Raw genomic sequence first — 22,060 nt, forward strand, 5'->3', positions numbered from 1 at the left:
CCATTTTGTAATTCGACCAGACAAGTCTGGTTTAGCTAGGATAGCCCGTATAGGGTGATTTGTAAGTACCACTATGCTGTGAGACTCGAAGTAATGTCGAAGTTTCCTCTTGGCATAAATTAACACCAGGATTACCTTTTCCGTCTTGCTGTACCGTGGCTCGGCATCCGTCATTGTTTTGCTTGTGTAAAAGATTGGGTGCTGAACCTTGCCTCATTCTTTGATCAACACTGCGCTTGTTGCTACAGCTGATACTGCCAAGTACAGGATGAGAGTGTCTCCGGGCGTTGGAGCAGAAAGGATTGGGGGTTTTGTCATGTAGCTTTTCAATTGATTGAGAGCTTCCTGCTGCTGAGGTCCCCATATATCTTTGTTTTTGGATCGAATAGCATCAAAGAAAGGTTTATACTTATCAGATAATCGGGATATGAACCGGCTGAGAGCCGCAATTCGGCAGGTTAGAACTTGCACTTCCCTGCGGGTTTTTGGCTCTTGGTTCTGTATGAGTGCCTTTGCCTGAGCTGGGCTTACTTCTATTCCTCTTTTATTTACGATGTGCCCGAGGAATTGTCCTGACGAGACGGCGAAGGAGCACTTGGTGGGGTTCAGCTTCATATTGTACCTCTTGAGAGTATCAAAGACCTCCTGGAGGTGCTTCGGGTGGTCCTCTTTCCGTATACTTTTGACCACCATATCATCGATATAGGCTTTAACTGTATTCCCCAGTAGATTATTGAAAATTTTATTGACAAGTCGCTGGTAGGTGGCTCCGGCATTCTTTAGACCGAAGGGCATCACTCTGTAGCAGTAAGTGCCCGTCTATGTGATGAAAGCGGTTTTCTCCTCATCTTCAGGATTCATGGGAATCTGATTATAGCCGGAGTATGCATCGAGGAATGTGAGCCTCTCATAACCTGTCGTAGCATCCACCATTTGATCAATCTTGGGCAGAGGGAAGCTATCTTTTGGGGCAAGCTTTGTTAAAGTTGGTATAATCTACGCATACCCTCCATTTCCCATTCTTCTTTTGAACGACTACTACATTTGAGAGCCATTGTGGGTATTGCACCTCTCGAATGAATCCTGCTTGTAATAGTTTATTTACTTCCTCGGCTATTATGCAATTCCGTTCAGGTGTGAACCGTCGGTGCCTCTGCTTGATTGGCCTGAATTCTGGGTTAACCCTCAAACTATGGCATGAGACCGTAGGATCGATCCCCACCATGTCCGAGTGATCCCAGGCAAAGACATCCGAATTGCACCGAATGACTCTGATCAATACTTCCTTCTCTTCGGCTGTGCAAGATGAGCCAATGTAGGTGACTTTCTGAGGGTCTCCGAGGACTACCTCTATAGCTTCGAGGGACTCCTCGGTAGGTGCTTCAGCCTCAGCCTCTTCCTTTGCCTTGAGATACTTGGGCAGAGGATACTGTAACTGCTATTTGATTGCGTCTTTGGGATTCGCCTCTAACAGAGGTGATTTCGACGCCTTCTTTGCTTCATGTAGCGTTAGCATATAACATTCTTTTGCAGTCACCTGGTCTCCCCAGAGGTCGATGACTTCCCTGCCATATGGGGATAAACACCTCATTACTTGATGAAGGGTAGATGGGACTCCGTTCATACGATGGATCCAACCTCTCCCCATAATGAGGTTATAAGATGGATGAATCTCCGTCACGACAAAGTTCTCCTTCAGAGTCCTCTTTGCTGCAGTAACGGATAGATCGATCAACCCAAGCGGATTCACCTTAGTACCATCAAATCCCATTAGGGGGCTGGAAGTTGGCCTGATGGACGATGGTGAAACCCCCAACTGATCAAAAGCTGCTTTTGTAATGATGTTGGCACTACTTCTCGGATCTATCAGCACCCTCCTGATCATATAATTCGCTACCAGGAGGCTAATGACCAAGGGGTCCTCATGCGGGCGCTGGACTCTAGACAGATCATTGTTATCGAATCCAATGTTGATGCTGCCTGGTGCAACCGTGTTTACCGAAGACAATCTTCGTAACTTATGAGCATCTCTCAGCCTGGATCTGTACAACTCTTCAGACTCTTCATCATCCTCTAACCTTCTGTGTATGGCATGGATAACCTTTACCTGACCGCCCTTTACCCGTCGAGGGTTAACCTCCCGAGGTTTTACGTACTCCTTCGTGGCGAGATACTCCACCAACTTTCCTCTCGCTATCATGCTTTCTACCTGTCGCTGAAGGGACCTGCAGTCATTGGTGGTATGCCCATAGTCTCTATGGTAGGCACAATGTTTGCTTTTGTCCCTCTGCTCTAAGGGTTGTTTCATGGGCTGAGGAGTTGCGAACCTCGTCTTATTCTCTTGGAATAGGCGCGCTAAGGTAGTACGGAGAGGGGTAAGCCTGTCCTCTGTCCTTCGCCTCTTCTCAGGCGCTTGGGTGACTTGTGTGGCGATATGATGAACCTTCTGCATCCTTGTGCTTGCAGCTTTCTCTCGAGACTTGTTTTCTACTGTGACGAGGGTAGCGTGCTGTGCACGGTGGGCTACGTTTTCCTCCAACCGAATGTAGATTTGTGCCCTAGCGTTCAAAGTCTGCATATCCGGGGGGGGGGGGGGAATATTTGATCAAGGATGTGTGAAACTTGGTTCCCTGGATCATTGCCAACTTAAATGTTTCGATTGCCGTGGCAAGGTGGCAATCTGCTATCTCCGAGGCTTCCATGTTAAACCTGGATAAGAAATCTTGTAAAGTTTCTCCCTTCCTTTGCCTTATGGTGAAAAGGCTGGCGATACTTTTCTTCTGCTTCTTATTTCCGCAATACTGGGCTAAGAATATAGTGCACAAGGTCTCATAACCAGGGATAGACTTGTGTGGCCTATTCCTGAACCATTCTAACGCTGCTCCGGTTAAACTGGTAGGAAAAACCTTACACATCCACGGATCGTTATGATCGTCCAGTGCCATCTTTTGCGCATAATGATCGAGATGCCGAGAGGGATCTCCTGCCCCATCGAACTGGGTGAAGGATGGCATAGTGAACTTCTTTGGTCTCTCCACAAGGTACACATCGTCAGTAAAGGGGGTCTTGACCAATGAGTTCTTGTGCTCTCTAGCCATCTCGGCTGGTGTCTGAACTCTTAATAGCTTCTTTTCGTCGAAGACATCTTGTACGCCTGCGCCATCTGGAACGCCATTGGACCATACCGTGAGCCTATGGCTGGACTCGGCCTGTTCGTCCTGTGTGCGACGCGGGAGATTGTCCGAAGCAACCGCCTCGGTCCTCGTCCCTTGCTGTTGCTGAACCTCATTAGGTCGAGCCCCGTTAGGTGGTGTCCCGTTAGCCGGAGGCTCGTGAACTGGAGGTAAATTCTGGGTGGGGGGTGGTGCTGCAGCATCGCCTGGTGGTGGTTGTGGCGTTAGCCCGGCCATCGCCGTGTGCAACGTATGAGTTTGCTGCTGAAACGCAGCTATCTGGGCGACACTCGTATCGTTTGCTTGCCGGAGTGTCTCGAATTGGTGCAAGAACTCCTCTCGCATCTTCTGCATCAATTCTATTTGTTGATTCATTGCTGACTCTCCGTTTGACATTCCAGATATGACTAAGGATTTGATTTGAAGAACAAGTGGGAGTATATTTTTATACGTTTCCCACAGACGGCGCCAAAGTGTAGGTGCAAAATTTCGCTCAACCAATAATGATTGAGAAAAATTAAACAACTCACTAAAAAACAATAAGAATAAATAAGAACAGTGTCTAGAGAAGCGTAGAATTGCTTGATCCCTTTATTGGAGGTCTAAGCCTCTATTTATATACAAAAGATTATAAAATTATGGTAGGACTCGCGTTGTTTGCCCTCCAATTCTTTCTATATAAACATTCTTTACTAATAGAGTTCTTTTCATTGTCTAATTTTCCATACATAGAACTTGCCTTGTACAGAATTTCCTATCTCAGAATTTTCCTTCTACGGTAAATCCTTCAACTGGTAGGACTTGTGCATTCTTGAATAACTGGGCTGAACATATTTTGATCCGGCTGGGCTTGAGTAACGGACCGGATATTAAATATTAACAAGTTGGGCTGATGACCTCTTGATTCGGCCTTGATGGAGGTTGGAGGACAAATAACAATGGTCTTGGGCTATAAATACCCTCAATTTGGGCTTGAGCATGATGGGCCTTATATGTCCTTGGAATGTAGATATGTGTAGTGATGACGTGTGCGCTTTTTATTGGAGAGAGTTTTTTTCCCTCCACAGTCTCGAATTGGTGCAAGAACTCCTCTCGCATCTTCTGCATCAATTCTATTTGTTGATTCATTGCTGACTCTCCGTTTGACATTCCACATACGACTAAGGATTTGATTTGAAGAACAAGTGGGAGTATATTTTTATACGTTTCCCACAGACGGCGCCAAAGTGTAGGTGCAAAATTCCGCTCAACCAATAATGATTGAGAAAAATCAAACAACTCACTCAAAAACAATAAGAATAAATAAGAACAGTGTCTAGAGAAGCATAGAATTGCTTGATCCCTTTATTGGAGGTCTAAGCCTCTATTTATATACAAAAAATTATAAAATTATGGTAGGACTCGCGTTGCTTGCCCTCCAATTCTTTCTATATAAACATTCTTTACTAATAGAGTTATTTCCATTGTCTAATTTTCCATACATAGAACTTGCCTTGTACAGAATTTCCTATCTCAGAATTTTCATTTTACGGTAAATGCTTCAACTGGTAGGACTTGTGCATTCTTGAATAACTGGGCTGAACATATTTTGATCCGGCTGGGCTTGAGTAACGGACCGGATATTAAATATTAACAAGTTGGGCTGATGACCTCTTGATTCGGCCTTGATGGAGGTTGGAGGACAAATAACAATGGTCATGGGCTATAAATACCCTCAATTTAGGCTTGAGCATGATGGGCCTTATATGTCCTTGGAATGTAGATATGTGTAGTGATGACGTGTGCGCTTTTTATTGGAGGGAGTTTTTTTCCCTCCACAGTCTCGAATTGGTGCAAGAACTCTTCTCGCATCTTCTGCATCAATTCTATTTGTTGATTCATTGCTGACTCTCCGTTTGACATTCCAGATACGACTAAGGATTTGATTTGAAGAACAAGTGGGAGTATATTTTTATACGTTTCCCACAGATGGCGCCAAAGTGTAGGTGCAAAATTCCGCTCAACCAATAATGATTGAGAAAAATCAAACAACTCACTCAAAAATAATAAGAATAAATAAGAACAGTGTCTAGAGAAGCGTAGAATTGCTTGATCCCTTTATTGGAGGTTTAAGCCTCTATTTATATACAAAAGATTGTAAAATTATGGTAGGACTCGCGTTACTTGCCCTCCAATTCTTTCTATATAAACATTCTTTACTAATAGAGTTATTTCCATTGTCTAATTTTCCATATATAGAACTTGCCTTGTACAGAACTTCCTATCTCAGAATTTTCCTTCTACGGTAAATCCTTCAACTGGTAGGATTTGTGTATTCTTGAATAACTGGGCTGAACATATTTTGATCCGGCTGGGCTTGAGTAACGGACCGGATGTTAAATATTAACAAGTTAGGCTGATGACCTCTTGATTCGGCCTTGATGGAGGTTGGAGGACAAATAATAATGGTCTTGGGTTATAAATTCCCTCAATTTGGATTTGAGCATGATGGACCTTATATGTCCTTGGAATGTAAATATGTATAGTGATGACGTGTGCGCTTTTTATTGGAGGGAATTTTTTTCCCTCCACACCTTCATTAGGTGCCACTAATGTTGAACCAATTTTAGGCTCAATTAATTGCAAAATAAGAACAGCGCGGCTGAAGCCTTAGGCAGTGCCTAATGCCCAACCAATAAAAAAATTTATTTCTTTGTGTATTTTTACTGGTGTCATTACAGTCCCTAACTTACTACCACAAAAGTTATGGAATATATATCAACTTTGTTTACAATAAAAAAATAAATTAAATTCAAATTTCAATCTCCATCAAGAAAAATAAATAAATAAATGTGTTCGCAGTTGCTGAAAGAACCCTTCTTTTCTTTTCTTTTCTTTTCTTTTCTTTTTAACTCGAGTTTTATCCATGTGCACAACACGTGCCTCATTGAAGATTGTGGGCCTATGGGCCATTGTCATGGTTGATGACGTCTTTTTTTATTTCACAGGCTGACGAATTTAACGGGTTGCTTTCTCGAAAGTCCCGAGGCCCAATCCATATGTAGGAGACCCATTACTTTGGCCCACCTTACCAACAGAGCATGCCACATCAACAAAGAATCAGCTAACTAGAGAATTTCTGAATAGAGACGAACGGAGCCCCATTCCTCGCAAGTGTCCCAACCTAGTCTTTTCAAATCTGGCATGCGTCAAACGTATGATTCCATATATTCTCTGTGTGCGCGTCTGCGTACGTTGAGCGGTTGATCTAACACCAAACCCTTAAACTACATCTGACCAAATCGTACAATTCATAGAAACTCCAATGGCTGAATCCAAGCCAGACCCATCAAACTCTCTCTCAGGTACGATTTTTCTTGTTCGTCTAATCATATAGATATATGTGTAAATATATATATATGTGTGTGTCAAATTTGATCTTATACCCATATCACTTTTCCCAATTAATTGGACAAAGTAAAGATCAATTAACAGAAAATGCTGACCTCCCAGATTTGTAATTTTAATCAAGAAGCAACCCTTTTGTGTAATTTAATCATCTCTCTCTATATACACATATATACATGTTTGTACGTAACTCTGTATCTGAATCTGAAATACTCCCCTTGTTTTTTTCCTGCTTTTTATAGTTATCCAATTGAAGAACACAAAGTCAAACTAAATATATTTGTGTATATTATTTACTTGTATAACATATGTTTGTAGTTGTATGTGTATGTGTATATGGGCTGTGTATGCCGTATGTTATGTATGCAAATGTGGAAATGATATGTGCGTGATTGATTGGCAGGTGAAGATGTAAAAGCACCCCATGTATTTGAAAGAGCGAAGGAAGAGATTGAAGCAATAATGCATCATAATCATGAATCAAACCACCATCATAAGGAAACTCATGGATTACGTAGTGACATTGACGAGAACACCCCAATTAGTGATGTCAAAGCCCCAAATGTATTTGAGAGAGCAAAGGAAGAGATCCAAGCTCTTGTTCAAACAATTCATCCAAATAAAGAACCCGAAAATCACGGTTCATCCCCAAATGGTGAAAAAAGGTTTGATAACACATGTTTTCTGATGAATAACAAAATGAGATGAAAAGTAGATTTTTTTAGACATTAATTGGTTTTTAATTGCTTTGCGCTAATATAATCACAGACATGAAAGTGTAAAAGAGGAATTGAAACCAGAGAAATCGGATTCTCATGCAGGTATGACTTCTAACTACCCCAAATATGCCACATTCATTCTAGTCTTGAACAATTATTACTCTTGAATATAATGGTAGTCATGGCCTATGATTGCAGTTTTTCTAGTGTTCTAGAAATAGTTTTCCATAACTTTAACCAAAAAATAAGAAAGGAATGATTTTCTATACATATAAAATGGCATAAACAGACCGAGGCTATGGTCTTAAATAGAGCGGAATAGTAATGTAGGGTTCATCTAGCCAGGAAAAAAGCTTAGTTGTTGTTGTATAAAATGGCTTAAACAACCACCCTCGTTTACCTAGAATAACCACTCTTAGATAATTCTATGTTCTATCATTACTTGTCTTTAGAACTTGTTTGAGGACATACTTAAATTTCTGCACCCAGCAAAAATGGGGAAAACAAAATATTCAATGCATATATATTTGGGAGACTCTAGTATTTCTATTATTTAGATGGCTAATAAACTATCTAGTATTGCAATCGTAGCTCATGCCATTCTTCTGTCTAAAATTTTGCATTCATCACGCGTTGGCTTCGAGTGCTTGAATGGATTAGAATTGAAGCTTCTCTTTCTTCTATCCATAATATGATTTCATCTTGGCAGGAAAAGATGCGAAGGCACACAATTTAATAGAAAGAGCTAAGGAAGAATTTAAAGAAATTTTGCACAAAGAGAAGTCACCGCATCATCATCATAAAGAAACTCATGGGATGAGTAATGACATTGATGAGAACACCCCAATTCATGAAGTTAAAGGTCCAAGTGTGTTTGAACGTGCAAAGGAAGAAGTTGAGGCACTTGTTCAAACAATTCATCCGAAAAAAGAACCGAGGAATGTTGTTTCCTCGCCAAAGGAGGAAGGCGGATTCCGTGTGTCTGTTGGCAGAGCTTTGGAAAAGGTATGCACCGCATGCTCTCCTCGGGCCAGTAAGAAGGACTAATGATTGTAAGATTTTGTGGAGCGTTGACTGTTTTTTATTGTTCGTCTTGTGAGAATGAAATTACATATTTGAAAATTCAACATGATCGACTTCCTCACAACGTATTGGTATTATTGAAAGATTTGAATTCATTGGTTTGTTTTTACCTTCACATTGTTGGTTTTGTTTGGTTGACAGAGTTGTATCAATTTGTGGTTTAAATTGAGTATTGGATTGAAATGGTTATGAGAAAGTGTATTGAGCTTTTCTGCATTTGTGTTGTGATATAGTAATGACATGTTCTCTGATTTGGTACTATGCTTATTTCATCTAAATCCACAATAAATCAACTTCCATACTCTTTTTTTTGATAAGTAAATCAACTTCCATATTATAATGAACAATGAACAAGGTTTGTAGTCTCAAATAATGCAAATTTATCAGCTTCACAAGTCTGCTTGATAAAATAACCTAATGTTCTGTTTGGGAGTATCGAATCAGTGCCTTGGGTTTAGAATTGGAGGAAGTTTAGCTCTAATGTTTTGTTTGGGAGTATCGAATCAGTGCCTTGGATTTAGAATTGGAGGAAGTTTAGCTCAAAATTTTTACTAAATTTTTTCCTATATCCAAGGCGCCAATTCTGTGGTGCCAAACAAAACATAAATTCTTTGGAATTGGATTTCAAAAATGTTCTCTTTCGAAATCCAACCTGCTTCTGGTGAACCTATTCCTTTGATTACTTACTTTGAAACATTCAATTTCTTAATAAAAAATTCTAGTCAAAACGTATGACTTTTTTTTTTTGCACGAAAGTATATGTATGACAAGTTATTTTCTTATGAATAGTACTAGAATATTACACCCACACACACACCCACACACCCACACAATGTTCTTTCTTGTTTTCATTTTTCCATTCTTGACAAGAATTAATACAGATAGGTACATCAGAAGATATACATTTGAACAACATGAGAAAAACACTGTATGTGAAAACAGATTGTCACTGGTTATCTTTAAAGACAATTGAATTGAAGCTTGTGTTTTGAGTCAGAAAAGATATTGTTTCCTTCGATATCGTATGTAAAGATGCTAGCTAGCATTTAGCATGAAATTCTTGAGATTTGAGAATCTGGGAGCGATGACTAATTGATGTTGAATAAGTTGATTTCCATGGAAAAAATATATAGTTGACACTTGACAGTGAGCAGCTGTTTTCCACTTATACGACGTAAGAAGAAATTGATGGCACAATACACACGACATAAACATAGAAAACATGACATGAGCAAAGTAGTGTTAACACCTTGACAGCTACAAAACAGCTTGAAAGAAACATAACAGTGTAACAGAGCCTCGGTGGATGAATGAAACCGCACTCAATAAGAGAATTTTTTTAATGGGTAAATTACCCTCACAGTTTGAGCAAATTACACACATATATAGATCATTAAATCTAAACTCATTTGCGGCTGATATTAAAGTAACTCATTTGAGTGTGAAAAGTCAATACTATCTTTATATTTTAATAAGGATAAATTACAATTATCTCCTTTAAAATTTGAACAAATTACACGCACATAAAACGTTTGACCTTTATTACTTTGACATTCCTTAAAAATGTGAAATGTCTTTAATACCCTTATCTAATTTAATAATAGTTCAATAAAAAAATTCTATTAAACCACCAGACTCTATTACCCTTTTATTGATTTATTTTTTCCATCTTATAAACACTATATTACTCTACCTAAATTTTATTTTTTATTTTTTAAAAAATAAAACTTAATCAAACCTTAAAAAGAAACCTAATCAAATGTCATTAACAAAAAAATAATATTTTTGAAAAATTTAATAATATAAAATTGATATTTTTCATTTCAATTACATTTCATGTATTTTTGTAATTTTATGTCAAAATAAAAGGGTTTTGAAGTCTTTTAACACAAGAAAAGGGGCAATTTTGTTATTTTTTTTTTAATTTTTATTAATGACATGGGGTGTCGTTAAGTACACGTGGCAGATCTCAGGAGAAATCAAAATAATAAAGGTCAAACGTTCTATCCGTGTATGATTTGTTTAAACTTTGAGAGAAGTCGGTATAATTTACTATGTTAATAATATATTATATTGCATTTTATTTCAAAAAGGATAAAAATATAATTTTATAAAATCTGATTAACAGATCTACCGAAAAAAAAATGCTAGGAGTTTTATTGAGCCCAAACATCAAATTTTTTTTTATAAAAAAATCAAAATAATAAATGCCTAATGATCATGTAATTTAAAGGTGATTAGTGTAATTTACCAAAATCTTTTATCTTTAATACTGCTATGGACTTGGGTACACCCCAAAACAGTGCACCAAATTGATGGGCAATACCAATCGAAAAAAATTGATGGGCAATAATTGAGACAGTGTTCATTGCAATTGATATATATTTTAGCTTTTTCAAGTGGATTTGCATCAAAAGCATTGCGGATATCATCATTTGACTTCAAGCGAGCAGTCGCTTTCAAATTAATGCCTTGTCAAATTTCACAAAATTTCTTCAACCAAATTATTTTAAAATATGGGGTATAATAGAACTCTTTTACAACGCATACCTTTCTGGAAAATGGCAAATATAAGAACCTAATATTGACCACGAAAAAAAAGGTATCACTTTCAATTATTAATGGCACCCCATAAATCTGGAAGTATTTTATTTTGGTGGCAATTTAAAATTCATAATATTAATATAAACGAAATATATTTAAGTAAGCAACATATAGTACAGAAATAGTAGCTTCAGATATAAAGTCTTATATAGAAATAGATACAGGAAGTGACAGTTCAATGGATTTAAAAATAGAAAATGTGTACTGTTGTAAGGTTTTCTTTCATGGTTCAATGGTTATAAATTTTTTGTGGATGGTTCAATTCACCTGGACCACGGGGAAGGACGAAGGAGGACAAGTTTGTTGTCTTTTAGCCAATTAGCCAAATCTTATCACTCTGTGATTAGTAATGAACTTTTAAATAATCATATGGACGGTGGGTAATGTGGGACCTTATCAAATATCTAAAATTAAATTTAAATATCAACTTGAAATGACAATGTGAACCATGTAGTTACCTAGTACCTACCACCCCAGCTCCACTTTAAAATTTTCTAACTTCATTTAAAATATCCCCTTTTTTCTGTTTTTTTTTTAAATTCCAACATAAATTAATTATAAATCTATGAAAATCAGTCCTCAAATTTTTATTTTAAAAAATCTAACAATTTTCTGGTATGATTTTGTAATTCATAATTTTTTATGGTGGTCACATACCCATCTACTATCAAATATAATTTATGGCTCAATAATCTTTAGAAATTTCTATTACTATAAAAATTTACATTCACTTTATAAAAATAAAAAAATGAAAAAAACACTCTTACACACTTATCTGATTTTGAATATGACTACCAACATACGAAATGTACGAATATTGTACAATTTTCTCTTCAAATCTATGATTAAAAAAAAGTTAAATTGTAAAACAAAAATATATATTTAAAAATATATAGAATTATTATAGTGTAAATATTTTATTTCTATTACTGATATATGCATGTGAAATGACCACTGCTATTTGCCCATGCCTAAGCATTTTTACTGACTATACTTTTCATATTATATGGTGTGAAAAGCTTTTCTATAGTGTAAATATTATTATTCTTATAAAATAACATAGTTAGGCTGGTTGTATTAAACCGAAAAAACAAATCTTATCCATTCGTATGTGTGTATTATTATATAGAAAATGTACGAGGAAGGCACTCATCTTTATCCGTTAGATTGAATGTCGTGCTTTTAATCGACGGATGAGAACGCGAGCTCAAAATGAGATCAGTGATCACCTTCTCCGTATCGCTGCTCTACACATGTTAGTGTCAGGCAGCTTTGGTCCGCCTGATGAAGGGCGTGTAGGCCCTGATCTTACAAGTTTCTGTTACAACTGAAAGTATCTTAGTATTATTGTTTTCTTTCACTTCTCCGCTTCAGTCGTCGCGTTTGTCCACAGCTGATCCACTGCATCCTATCCTCCCCTCCCCTCTCTCTCTAAAGCTTTCTCTCTCTAAAACTCTCCCTCTTCTGACTTCATTTTCCGTCTAATTCAATGTCTATCTCCTCCTCCAACACATCCATGTATGGTGATATTATCTTCTCTGCAACTTCATGGCGTCTTCTTATGTATGGTGATATTATATTTTTTTTCATATAATTTCTAGCTCTTTCCACGGTTCCCCTCTCTATACATACATATATATATATATATATATATCAGACTTTCTCTCTTTTAACAGTCTATGTGATGGATAGTCGGACAGCTTTATCAGATTCAATGGATTTCAGTGGAAGCAGTAGCATATGCTGTGCTGCCAACACCTCCGAAACAATATCCCCTGAAATTTCAGCTCCAGAGATAGCTGCTCTGAATCGGCTCTCTGTAAATCTCGAATCAATCTTCGAATCGTCGCAGGACTTGGACTTCTTCGCCGACGCAAAGATTGGAGTCTCTGACGGCCGAGAAGTCGCGGTCCATCGGTGCGTTTTATCGGCGCGGAGTCCTTTTTTCAAGAATGTGTTTGCCTGTAAAGAGAGAGGAGTGAACTTAGAGTTGAAGGAATTGGCGAAAGAGTTTGATGTTAGCTTCGATGCGTTGGTTTCGGTTTTGGCCTATTTGTATAGCGGGAAGGTCAAACCATTGCCGGAAGGTGTTTGTGTTTGTGTGGATGAGGAGTGTCGGCATGTCGCGTGCCGGCCGGCGGTGGATTTTATGGTTGAGGTGCTCTATGCATCTTTTGTATTCGAGATATCTGAATTGGTTTCTCTATATGAGGTAAAAACTTTGCTTAATTTAATAACTTCTGATTAAACACTCTGTTCTTCATTTAATGGTATATGTGGACTATTACTCCGTAATTAGTAGTTAAAAGTCATTTTTAAGTATGAGCTCAAGGCATTGAATTAAGGTGTTTGTGTTTGTGTTTGTGTAGATGTGGAGTAATTGTTTCTTTGCAACAAATTGATGTAAAAGATATTTGCATGATGATTCATTATATTCAGTTAAGGCATTGTTTTACAATTTCATAAATAGAGTAATGCTCTCAAAAGAGCTCTCTCCTGAGGAGAGCCATGAGCACTCCATATTTAACCACTCGATTAAGACAAGATATTGAGATCTGGGAAAATTCAAACGAATCATTTATATACTTTTCCTGCTTTTGGAAGCAAAAATTGTGTTGATTTTTATACTAATAGAGTAACTCAAAAAATATTATCAGATTGTTACAACCTTCGAATCAAGTGAATTTTAAACTTGGATCTGTTCTATGTAAATGATAAGCCCAAAATTATTAACAAGGATCCCGATTTTTCCTGGTTAAAATTATTAACGTTTAAGATGTATCGATGTATATGGTAAGAACAACTTTTCCTGTGAGATTCTTCATTCGCTAAACTTTTTATGTCGATCAAGTTAAAGCATGCTATAGAAGGAAGTTGAGCTTTACTATCTTGGAATACTAATATATAATGCTTGATTCATCAGAAAACCCTGTAACTTTTTATCTTCATACTTAGGCTGCCAGATTGTCTTGTGATCTTCAAAGATTATGTGCATGTATGCATAAGATAAGAAGCTGCTTCTCTGGACAACATCAAATTAGGAAAGCACAGTAAATAAGCATGCATGCCCATGACTGTTGTATCATTAACTTGGGATCTAATAGTTAAACTTATCTGCCCAACTGGCTCAACGATTATGTGGGAGTCCTATTTACTATGAAGAGCTCAGAAAGCTGAGCTCCAGTTCGGCTCGAATTACTCATGCTCAGGCTCAGCCCATGAGTTTGTGAAATTGGCAAGTTCTTGCGCCTATACGAACATATAAGAACTGCTAGTTCATGAGCCTATATGAGTTGAGCCAAACATTGTTTGGACTCCACTCGTTTAAATAAGTCAGTAAGTCATGATCTCAAGCTATATGATTAATAGACAAACATGAGCTGAGCTTTAAACAACCTGTGCACAAGCTGTTCATGACCATATTGCTTCATTTGCAAAACCTAATTACGGCTTATAGAGTGAACAACATCTGTTTCAGTTCCTGCATTGCCACTGGTTCTTTTTAAAATATCTAATTGACTCTTATGTTTCCTTGCAGAGGCATCTACTAGACATTCTCAACAACATTGCAGCAGATGACATTTTGGTGGTTTTATCTGTTGCAAATACGTGCAGTAAAGTGTGTGAGAGATTGCTTGTGAGGTGCATTGAGAATATAGTCAGATCTGATATTGACGTGGTAACTATGGATAAAGCATTGCCCCAGCATATTGTAAAACAAATTGTGGATTCACGTATGCAAATTGGCTTGCACGAGCCTGAAAGCAACAGCTTTCCTGACAAGCACGTGAAAAGAATACATAGGGCCCTGGATTCTGACGACGTTAAATTAGTTGAAATGCTTCTAGAAGAGGGACATACTACTCTTGATGATGCACATGCACTCCATTATGCTGTGGCTTATTGTGATGCAAAGACAACAACAGAGCTTCTTGATCTCTCACTAGCCGATGTTAACCGCAGAAATCCAAGGGGCTACACTGTGCTTCATGTTGCTGCATTACGGAAAGAGCCTAATATTCTAGTATCCCTTCTAACAAAGGGAGCCCAACCATCTGATCTCACAACAGATGGCAGAAAAGCACTTCATATCTCAAAGAGGCTAACAAGGGCTGTTGATTATTTTAAGTCCATTGGGGAAGGAGAAGATTCCCCCAAGGAGCGCTTGTGCATTGAAGTTTTGGAGCAAGCAGAAAGAGATCCACTTCTAGGAGAAGCTGCTTTTTCTCTTGCTGTGGCAGGGGAGGATTTGCGTATGAAGCTGTTGTACCTTGAAAATAGAGGTGTGTTATCCAGTTGAAACCAAATTTCTTTACTTTTCTATGGCTATGTGTATTTCCTTTCCTTCTTCTGCACAGTATGGTTTATTACTGTTCAATCACTTTGGGATTTCTAATTACTTACATTTGATCGTCCACTTTTGACTTGCACTAATTTGTTCTGTTATAAGAAACTTCATCCCTCACTTCCCTTTGTTCACTTACTTTTGATAATAGTAAATACTTGTGATTGATATTACTGCATTTTATTTTTTTAATTTCTATGTAATATATTTCTCTATTTTTCTAATTTCCATACTTTCTGTGATGCAAAAAGCAATACCCAAATAATCAACGTAATGTCCCTAGTGTGACCATATTTAAGACTAACATGGAAAAAGATCTAATGTATAATATTTTTTTGTTTTAGCATGATTGTCCTATCAACCACTCATTCACATTGAAATTCATTCACAGGGCCATACACAATGGATTACTATTTCTTCGTTTCCAGTTGAAGAGCTGACACTGGATAAAATAAGAACATGGAGTTTCCCTTAGAATGAATTGATTTCACAATTCCTTTTGAAAGGGCTACTATAATTCTAATCCTATTGGCTTAGTGAGAATTATATGTTCCGGTACTCGGACACGGTCCATTTGATTGACCTAGAAAGCCCTTTTATGCAGTTCTGATTAGTTTTCAAGTTGATGTTTACAGACATATTTGCTTAATATCTTTGAGTTTACTTATGTTTTTGCCCATATCTATCCAGTGCAAATCGCCACGTGAGATTTTCTTCCACTTTAGACCACCCATAAGGTCTGGGAGATTTATTCCAATTCTTTTACACCATTATGGTCTCTAATGTTTTTGTTCATATCCAAGTGATAATATGATTATATAAGTGGAGCGTCATGGCATCTAGTGTAACTTCTTCCACATAGTGTCGCATCTTATTACGTCCTATTGATTTTAATATCTCAGTGGTCAACATGTGCCTGCTGCTTACACCGACAAGTTCCCTTAAGAACACAAAGGTCACAGGCTGACTCATATGTAATGCATAAGTTTGCATATATTCAACTGCCCTGTTCTATACCAAACATTAAACAAGGACAATTAATTTCTCTCTCCAGCTGGTTGCAACAGAATGGAGCAACTGTGCATGTGTAGCTACTGTTCATTTCTAAATATGAGCAACAATAAGTTCTCCAGGTTCAAATTTATATGTTTTGCCTCCATCTTTAAATCCTAATAAACCTCCATAATTAAAGGATGCTTTACTGATACAGAATAAACAACTTTTGCTTGAGCCATTAATTGTCTTCATTCTAAAACCTCTGCTTCATTGTTGTTTCATAATCCCCTTGCGGGTAAGTGTGATTTATGGTTCTTTCTTTTCCCAACAGAGTCAGATGCTTTAGTAAATAAGAACTATGATAGGAAATTTGGGGAATTACTGACCTTGACAGTAGGGATAGTTGATCTTGTTTTCATTGTGGTGGATGATGGACTGTTTCTTTCTAAGTAGAATCCACAGTAAATTCAATATCTTCAGTATTTTTCCGAGCATCACAAATGAATGAATTGTTTTACAGTTATTTATTGTTAAATATAATATTGATTATTTAACTATTTTATCATGATGGTGATCGAATTGGTTGATTGACCCTTACCAGTTGGACTGGCGAAAATGCTGTTCCCCGTGGAGGCAAAAGTCGCGATGGACATCGCTCAAGTAGATGGAACTTCTGAGTTTACGATAGCTGGCATAAACTCTAAGAACCTGGCTGGTAACGGGGTGGACTTGAATGAGTCATTTTTCAAGATCAAAGAAGAGCATCTAAATAGGCTAAGAGCCCTCTCCAAGACAGGTACTGATGTTATAATTTTGTCCACCTGTATGTTCTAATTCTTTTGCATTAATTCCCACATGAAAGCTTCACAGTTGACACTATACGTGACATAACTGGCAACACGTCTTTGAAATGGATCCTATTTATCAAAAAAAAAAAAAAAAAAAATGCTTTGAAATGGATCTTGAAGCTTTTCCGTCTTTAATTCCAACAACTTGATTTCATCTGGAATATCTGAAGACAGCTCAGCTGGAGAAGTTTGAGGGCCTAATCTGCGAAAATTCCATTTTTCTACACATTGTTTTTTCCATGAAGTGATTTTAAAGATGTCAAAATTTTAAGTTCTGAACTATGACAGATATTCGATTGTGACAAATTATTCTACAACTATAAATGTCCCCGATGATTGAAGTATCAAAACTTACACATGCATGTCACACAAATGGAGTATATATCTATGTATATGTGATTATGTAGTTGATCCAAAATAACTTCTTTCCTTTTTTTTGAAATAAAGTGGTCGTGAATTTGTTGTACAATTATCATTTTTCACCACTTCTGCAAAATATTGAATCTCTGAGTGAGCATGACTTCATCGCATGCTTTATTTTAAGAAATGAGAATTTCGTAACACAATCTTCAATATTGCTTAAACATTTTGAAATAATTGTCTCTTTTTCCACGAGCAGTGCAACTTGGGAAACGCTACTTTCCTCGCTGTTCAGAAGTACTAAACAAGATAATGGATGCTGATGACATAACAGAGCTAGCTTGCGTACACAATGACACCCCAGAGCAGCGACGATTGAAGAGGCAAAGGTTCATGGAACTCCAAGACGTTCTTAGTAAGGCGTTTACCCAGGATAAAGAGGAATATGACAGGTCTAACAACATATCATCTTCATCGTCCTCGACATCCATTGGAGGGGTGAAGCGTAATGATAGATTCGCCTTCAAGAAATAGACGCTCAGATATGAGAGATGCAGAAAAGCATCTTCTTGTTGTTGTATCATATATATCAACTTCTTTTTCTTTATCTTTTTAATTCAGCTTTTAGAAATGAATTTTGTACAATAAATTTTTATTTATTTTTCGTTAAACCATAACATTGATTGTCCCATTAATTACACAATGCAGAACATTGGATTTTTCTATCTTTTGTTGTATTTTACTGATGATTTTGATTCATTGTTTTTTTATCGGCTAACATTTGAGAGAAAGTATTATAGTAAAAATTTGTAGCAACATTGGTCCATGATTAATTGTTTTTTATACTAGACTGTTTTTTTCTCTTCTTAAGGTGTGTTTTATACCAGACTTGTTTTTTACATTACAATTTTTGAAGTGAAATTAGCGCCAGAATCGTAGAACAGTAGAAAGTAGAGAATTCTTAAATGGGCTTGAGTCTTGACTTTCTAATGTGCGCTTATCATTGCTTGCTTAGTTGGTGAAAGATTAGAATTTCTGACATGTTTGAGTTTGAGAAGAGGCTACATATGTAATAGGAAAATGATGAATAGTCATCAATGGACACTAATTGCGTGGTTGAATGTTCAAACCTCGGTAGAAGCATAATATATACAGTGAGTATTTATTTGCTTTAACTTTTGGGAAAAAAAAAAAAAAACAAAACAAAAGCTTAATAATATTACATTATATTTCCTGTATCCATTTTTTTTTCCTTTGTTATTTCCTTTTTCCTGTTTTTTCTCTTCCGTTGGTTTAAAATTCGTGGACGTGAACTTTACAGTCAAGGAGCTTATCCTAATGACTATGATTACACTTGTGCCTTGCTTGTTTAGGAAACAAAATTGGATCTCAAATCCCTTTAGTCACATCCTACACTTACCCAGAAGACCCACTAACCACATATAATATTAGCAGTATCATGATTAGTCCAATGCGTGGCGCGATTTCAATCACAGATGGATTAGTTCGAACATTCTAGTAAAAGATGTAACATCATTTAGCTTCACAGACTTATTTTATTAAGGAAATTAGACACATGAGATCATGGCACTTTGTTAAGTGTTCAGGGAACACAAACCAATCATGTCTCAAATGAAAGACACGAGTGTTAACTACCAGAAAGTTGTATAGCCACTCCTATTTCTCAATAACGTCATGGCATTCCCAGTGAAAAAATTATTAATTGGCTGGGAATACATAATTTCAATCAATCACACCAAAAGGTTAAATCGAGGCTCTGTTGAAGAAGAGCACTGCAGATTGCAATAACATGGCATCAAAAAGAAGTGCTTGTTCTCATTAGTGTTAAATATCAAACAACATGGACTCATATATAAGCAGCAGCAGTATATATGAGAACAAACTGTGATCATAACTTCTATGCCAAACACTAATTTGTACATACTGAGTGCTAATCCTAAAACCCAAAAAACACAAAAACTGAACAAAAAAGGAGGGGAGATGGGAAGAATAAACATTGGCAACATTACAGCTTGACAAGTTGTTGCTCCCACTCATTCGTGTTGTGTTATATATGTGTAAGTAACTCTCTCTGTTTGATCCATTTGCATCTATTCTTCTGCATCCTGCTGCAGCAAAACAAGTCCTATAAATATATATATATATATACACACACATTGCAACACTCAATTTAGTACTTGAAACAAATCATGTATATATATATACTATGCATAACAAAAGCATAAAATTGAGTAGTACTACTCATGGTTCATGAAATGAAAAAACGGACAAGAAGATTATACCATTGAGTTTAGGACTTTGCTTCGAGACAACCAGCTTGCTCCACCAGTTGTTCCACATAACCTCCCCAATCGAGCGGCTTCGCGATCAAATCCTCCAATTCAAGGACAATCTTGGAGTGATACTGAGCTAGCTCTCCTGCTGCATTCTCACAAATCACATCATCTTCCAGTAATTTCTCCCACACTAAGAAATTCTCAGAATTCAAATTCAAATTCAAATCTGGATGACTTATTCCAGAAACTGTATCAGCCTTTCGGTTCTTAATAGGAGGACTACTTGATTGATCATCATCCACTGAAGGAGAGAACAGTGTCTGAATATCTGATTCAATAGTAGCCAATTCTTCTTGATTTTGGTTGCTGCAATTGACAATCTTCACACCCTCCATAGAGTTTCCGGTGCTTGAAGGCGCGACCAGTCTCCGTTTCTTCAATATTTCACCACTACCCAGTTCTCTCCTCTGCCTCAGCTGCTGAATGAACTGCTCGAGGAATTTTGGGTTGAATGCTTTGGCCACAAACATGGCCATTTGTTGTTGCTTCCGTTCAGTACCTTGAAGGCGCTCTTTGACGGTAGCCAAATGATTGTCTATGTTCTCTTGCTGCTGTGTCAGCTTTAGGAATTCAACCTTCAATGTGTTTTGATCATTTCTCAGTTTTTCTATCTCCAACTCTGATTCAAATTTCACTGAATCCACCAAATGTTGTGCTCCTGTTGCTCTTGGTTGTTGCATGGTTTGAGAAGGTTTGTTCCTTCTCTTGATCTTCTTTAGTAAATGCCTTTTCCCTCCTTCAAACCCTTCATTTGCAAATTCCCATCGGTCCGAATCAATTTTTCTGAAACCCTTCAAAAATTAAACCACAAAACAACCATCATATATACATGCAACGTCTATGCAAGCAAATACTAGCAAAACCCATATATAATAACGTACCCTAATAATCACTGAACAAAAATTACAAAAAATTCATTCCCGCATTAACATAACCAAGCAACACCCATGAACAACACAGAGATATACCAACAAAATCCATACAAAATAAACCCCAAATTCAAAGGGTAAAGTTCAAATTAATTTATGAGAGAAATTAAACTATGAATGAAGAACGGATCAATAATTATGGGCAAAAAAATGGTAATAAAATAAATGTAGAAATGATGATTACATAGGTGTTGAGTTGGCGAACGAAGCTTGAGAAATTGCTGTGCTTGAAGTGTTTGGGAAGAAGATCGCTGGAGAACTTGTGAGAATCCCAAACAATGAAGCTCTTGCGACTGTGACTCCATGATATGATGGAGTCCGTTTCTGGGTTCTCCACCATCTCAAAGGTCTTCCTCAAGAAGGGAGGTGGACCCATTTCGTGTAAGCCTTCCATCGGTTTCGGTAAAGACAAGAAAGAACCACCATCACCATCACCATCACCACCACCACCAAAATCACCACTCTCAACTCCCCAATCGTCTTCATCTATCAGAATCACCAACTCTTCTTTAATTTTCACATCTTCCGGTACTTCCCTCTTCTCCTCACTAGAACCTCCTCCTCCTCCTCCTCCTATTCCGCCGCCGCCGCCGCCGCAAACATCACTGTCATCATCAATCACCACAATTTCCTCCTCTTTAATTGTTATTGCTTCCATCAATGTTATATAAACAGAGATTCGAGAAAGAGTTTTCCAACCGACTGATCTCTACAGTGATTATAGAAATGGAAATTTCACAGAGAGGAAAAAAAGAGGGGTTTGTATATACGTCTATTGTGTATTGTGTGTGTGTGTGTGACTGTGTATATAGACTATAGAGTGAGGGGGTATAAGGGATGGCCAAATATGGAAGGAGATGTGTCACCCAATAATACCGACTGTTTCGCTATTTGTAGAGGCTTTGCAATTTCTTTAATTTTTTTTTTTTTTATTTTGTTTTTAAAATTTTTTTTTTTCTATTGCGATTACTGGTTTAACTTATTCCAGAGAAAATATGTTGGAGAAAGGTGTACATAGTTGTTTAAAAGTTGTACATATTTTCTGGTAGAAGTCAGCGCTTCTCTGGCAATAGAAAAACCCTATTTAATTATTTATAATATGAACACTTGTCTCCTGTCCCCACATAATCCCAGTCCCTTAACTTTCTGGAAACTTCTGCATGACCCCCCTGGCTTTTGTGTATTAAAAATAATAATTTTCTTTCTACCCTGTGGGGACCACATATTTTTGTGAAATATTGTTCCACATATTTTGGTTC

The 22,060-nt window shown here is 37.3% G+C and overlaps 3 protein-coding genes across 5 annotated transcripts; 2 read left to right on the top strand and 1 right to left on the bottom strand.

The window, feature by feature from the left end:
• Positions 1-6,297: 6,297 nt before the first annotated feature.
• LOC132277092 (uncharacterized) lies at positions 6,298-8,558 on the top strand. Its single transcript, XM_059778827.1, has 4 exons — positions 6,298-6,517; positions 6,964-7,225; positions 7,329-7,381; positions 7,989-8,558. Exons 1-4 carry the CDS (start codon positions 6,478-6,480, stop codon positions 8,324-8,326), a joined length of 693 nt encoding a protein of 230 aa, XP_059634810.1. The 5' UTR covers positions 6,298-6,477; the 3' UTR covers positions 8,327-8,558.
• A 3,763-nt stretch (positions 8,559-12,321) lies between these two features.
• Positions 12,322-18,240, top strand: LOC132277093 (BTB/POZ domain and ankyrin repeat-containing protein NPR1-like). The gene is made up of 4 exons (XM_059778828.1): positions 12,322-13,178; positions 14,505-15,249; positions 16,909-17,103; positions 17,775-18,240. Exons 1-4 carry the CDS (start codon positions 12,651-12,653, stop codon positions 18,047-18,049), a joined length of 1,743 nt encoding a protein of 580 aa, XP_059634811.1. The 5' UTR covers positions 12,322-12,650; the 3' UTR covers positions 18,050-18,240.
• A 1,093-nt stretch (positions 18,241-19,333) lies between these two features.
• Positions 19,334-21,746, bottom strand: LOC132277094 (heat shock factor protein HSF30-like). 3 transcript variants are annotated; one of them, XM_059778831.1, is made up of 3 exons: positions 20,986-21,746; positions 19,819-20,663; positions 19,334-19,641 (listed from the first exon to the last, which is right to left on the bottom strand). In XM_059778831.1, the coding sequence occupies exons 1-2, from the start codon at positions 21,457-21,459 to the stop codon at positions 19,827-19,829; spliced, it is 1,311 nt and encodes a 436-aa protein (XP_059634814.1). In that variant the 5' UTR covers positions 21,460-21,746; the 3' UTR covers positions 19,334-19,641; positions 19,819-19,826. The 3 variants fall into 3 exon arrangements, with proteins under 3 accessions (XP_059634814.1, XP_059634813.1, XP_059634812.1); XM_059778830.1 differs by having other exon boundaries at positions 19,334-19,644; XM_059778829.1 differs by having other exon boundaries at positions 19,334-19,661.
• Between the last annotated feature and the right edge of the window lie 314 nt (positions 21,747-22,060).

The sequence above is a fragment of the Cornus florida genome, unplaced genomic scaffold (genome assembly GCF_030987335.1).
Source record: "Cornus florida cultivar Cherokee Brave unplaced genomic scaffold, ASM3098733v1 CherokeeBrave_3.0.0_Hap2_Chr10, whole genome shotgun sequence".
In the NCBI taxonomy this organism is placed as follows: Eukaryota; Viridiplantae; Streptophyta; class Magnoliopsida; order Cornales; family Cornaceae; genus Cornus; species Cornus florida.

Excerpts from the sequence above, each read along its gene's own strand:
- LOC132277093 (XM_059778828.1), top strand. The coding sequence starts at position 12,651 with ATGGATAGTCGGACAGCTTTATCAGATTCAATGGATTTCAGTGGAAGC. Across the intron at positions 15,250-16,908 it reads GTTGTACCTTGAAAATAGAG|TTGGACTGGCGAAAATGCTG; the intron begins GTGTGTTATCCA and ends GACCCTTACCAG. Across the intron at positions 17,104-17,774 it reads AAGAGCCCTCTCCAAGACAG|TGCAACTTGGGAAACGCTAC; the intron begins GTACTGATGTTA and ends TTCCACGAGCAG.
- LOC132277092 (XM_059778827.1), top strand. The coding sequence starts at position 6,478 with ATGGCTGAATCCAAGCCAGACCCATCAAACTCTCTCTCAG. Across the intron at positions 6,518-6,963 it reads CCCATCAAACTCTCTCTCAG|GTGAAGATGTAAAAGCACCC; the intron begins GTACGATTTTTC and ends ATTGATTGGCAG. Across the intron at positions 7,226-7,328 it reads TCCCCAAATGGTGAAAAAAG|ACATGAAAGTGTAAAAGAGG; the intron begins GTTTGATAACAC and ends ATATAATCACAG.
- LOC132277094 (XM_059778831.1), bottom strand. The coding sequence starts at position 21,459 with ATGGAAGCAATAACAATTAAAGAGGAGGAAATTGTGGTGATTGATGAT. Across the intron at positions 20,664-20,985 it reads TTCGCCAACTCAACACCTAT|GGTTTCAGAAAAATTGATTC; the intron begins GTAATCATCATT and ends TAATTTTTGAAG.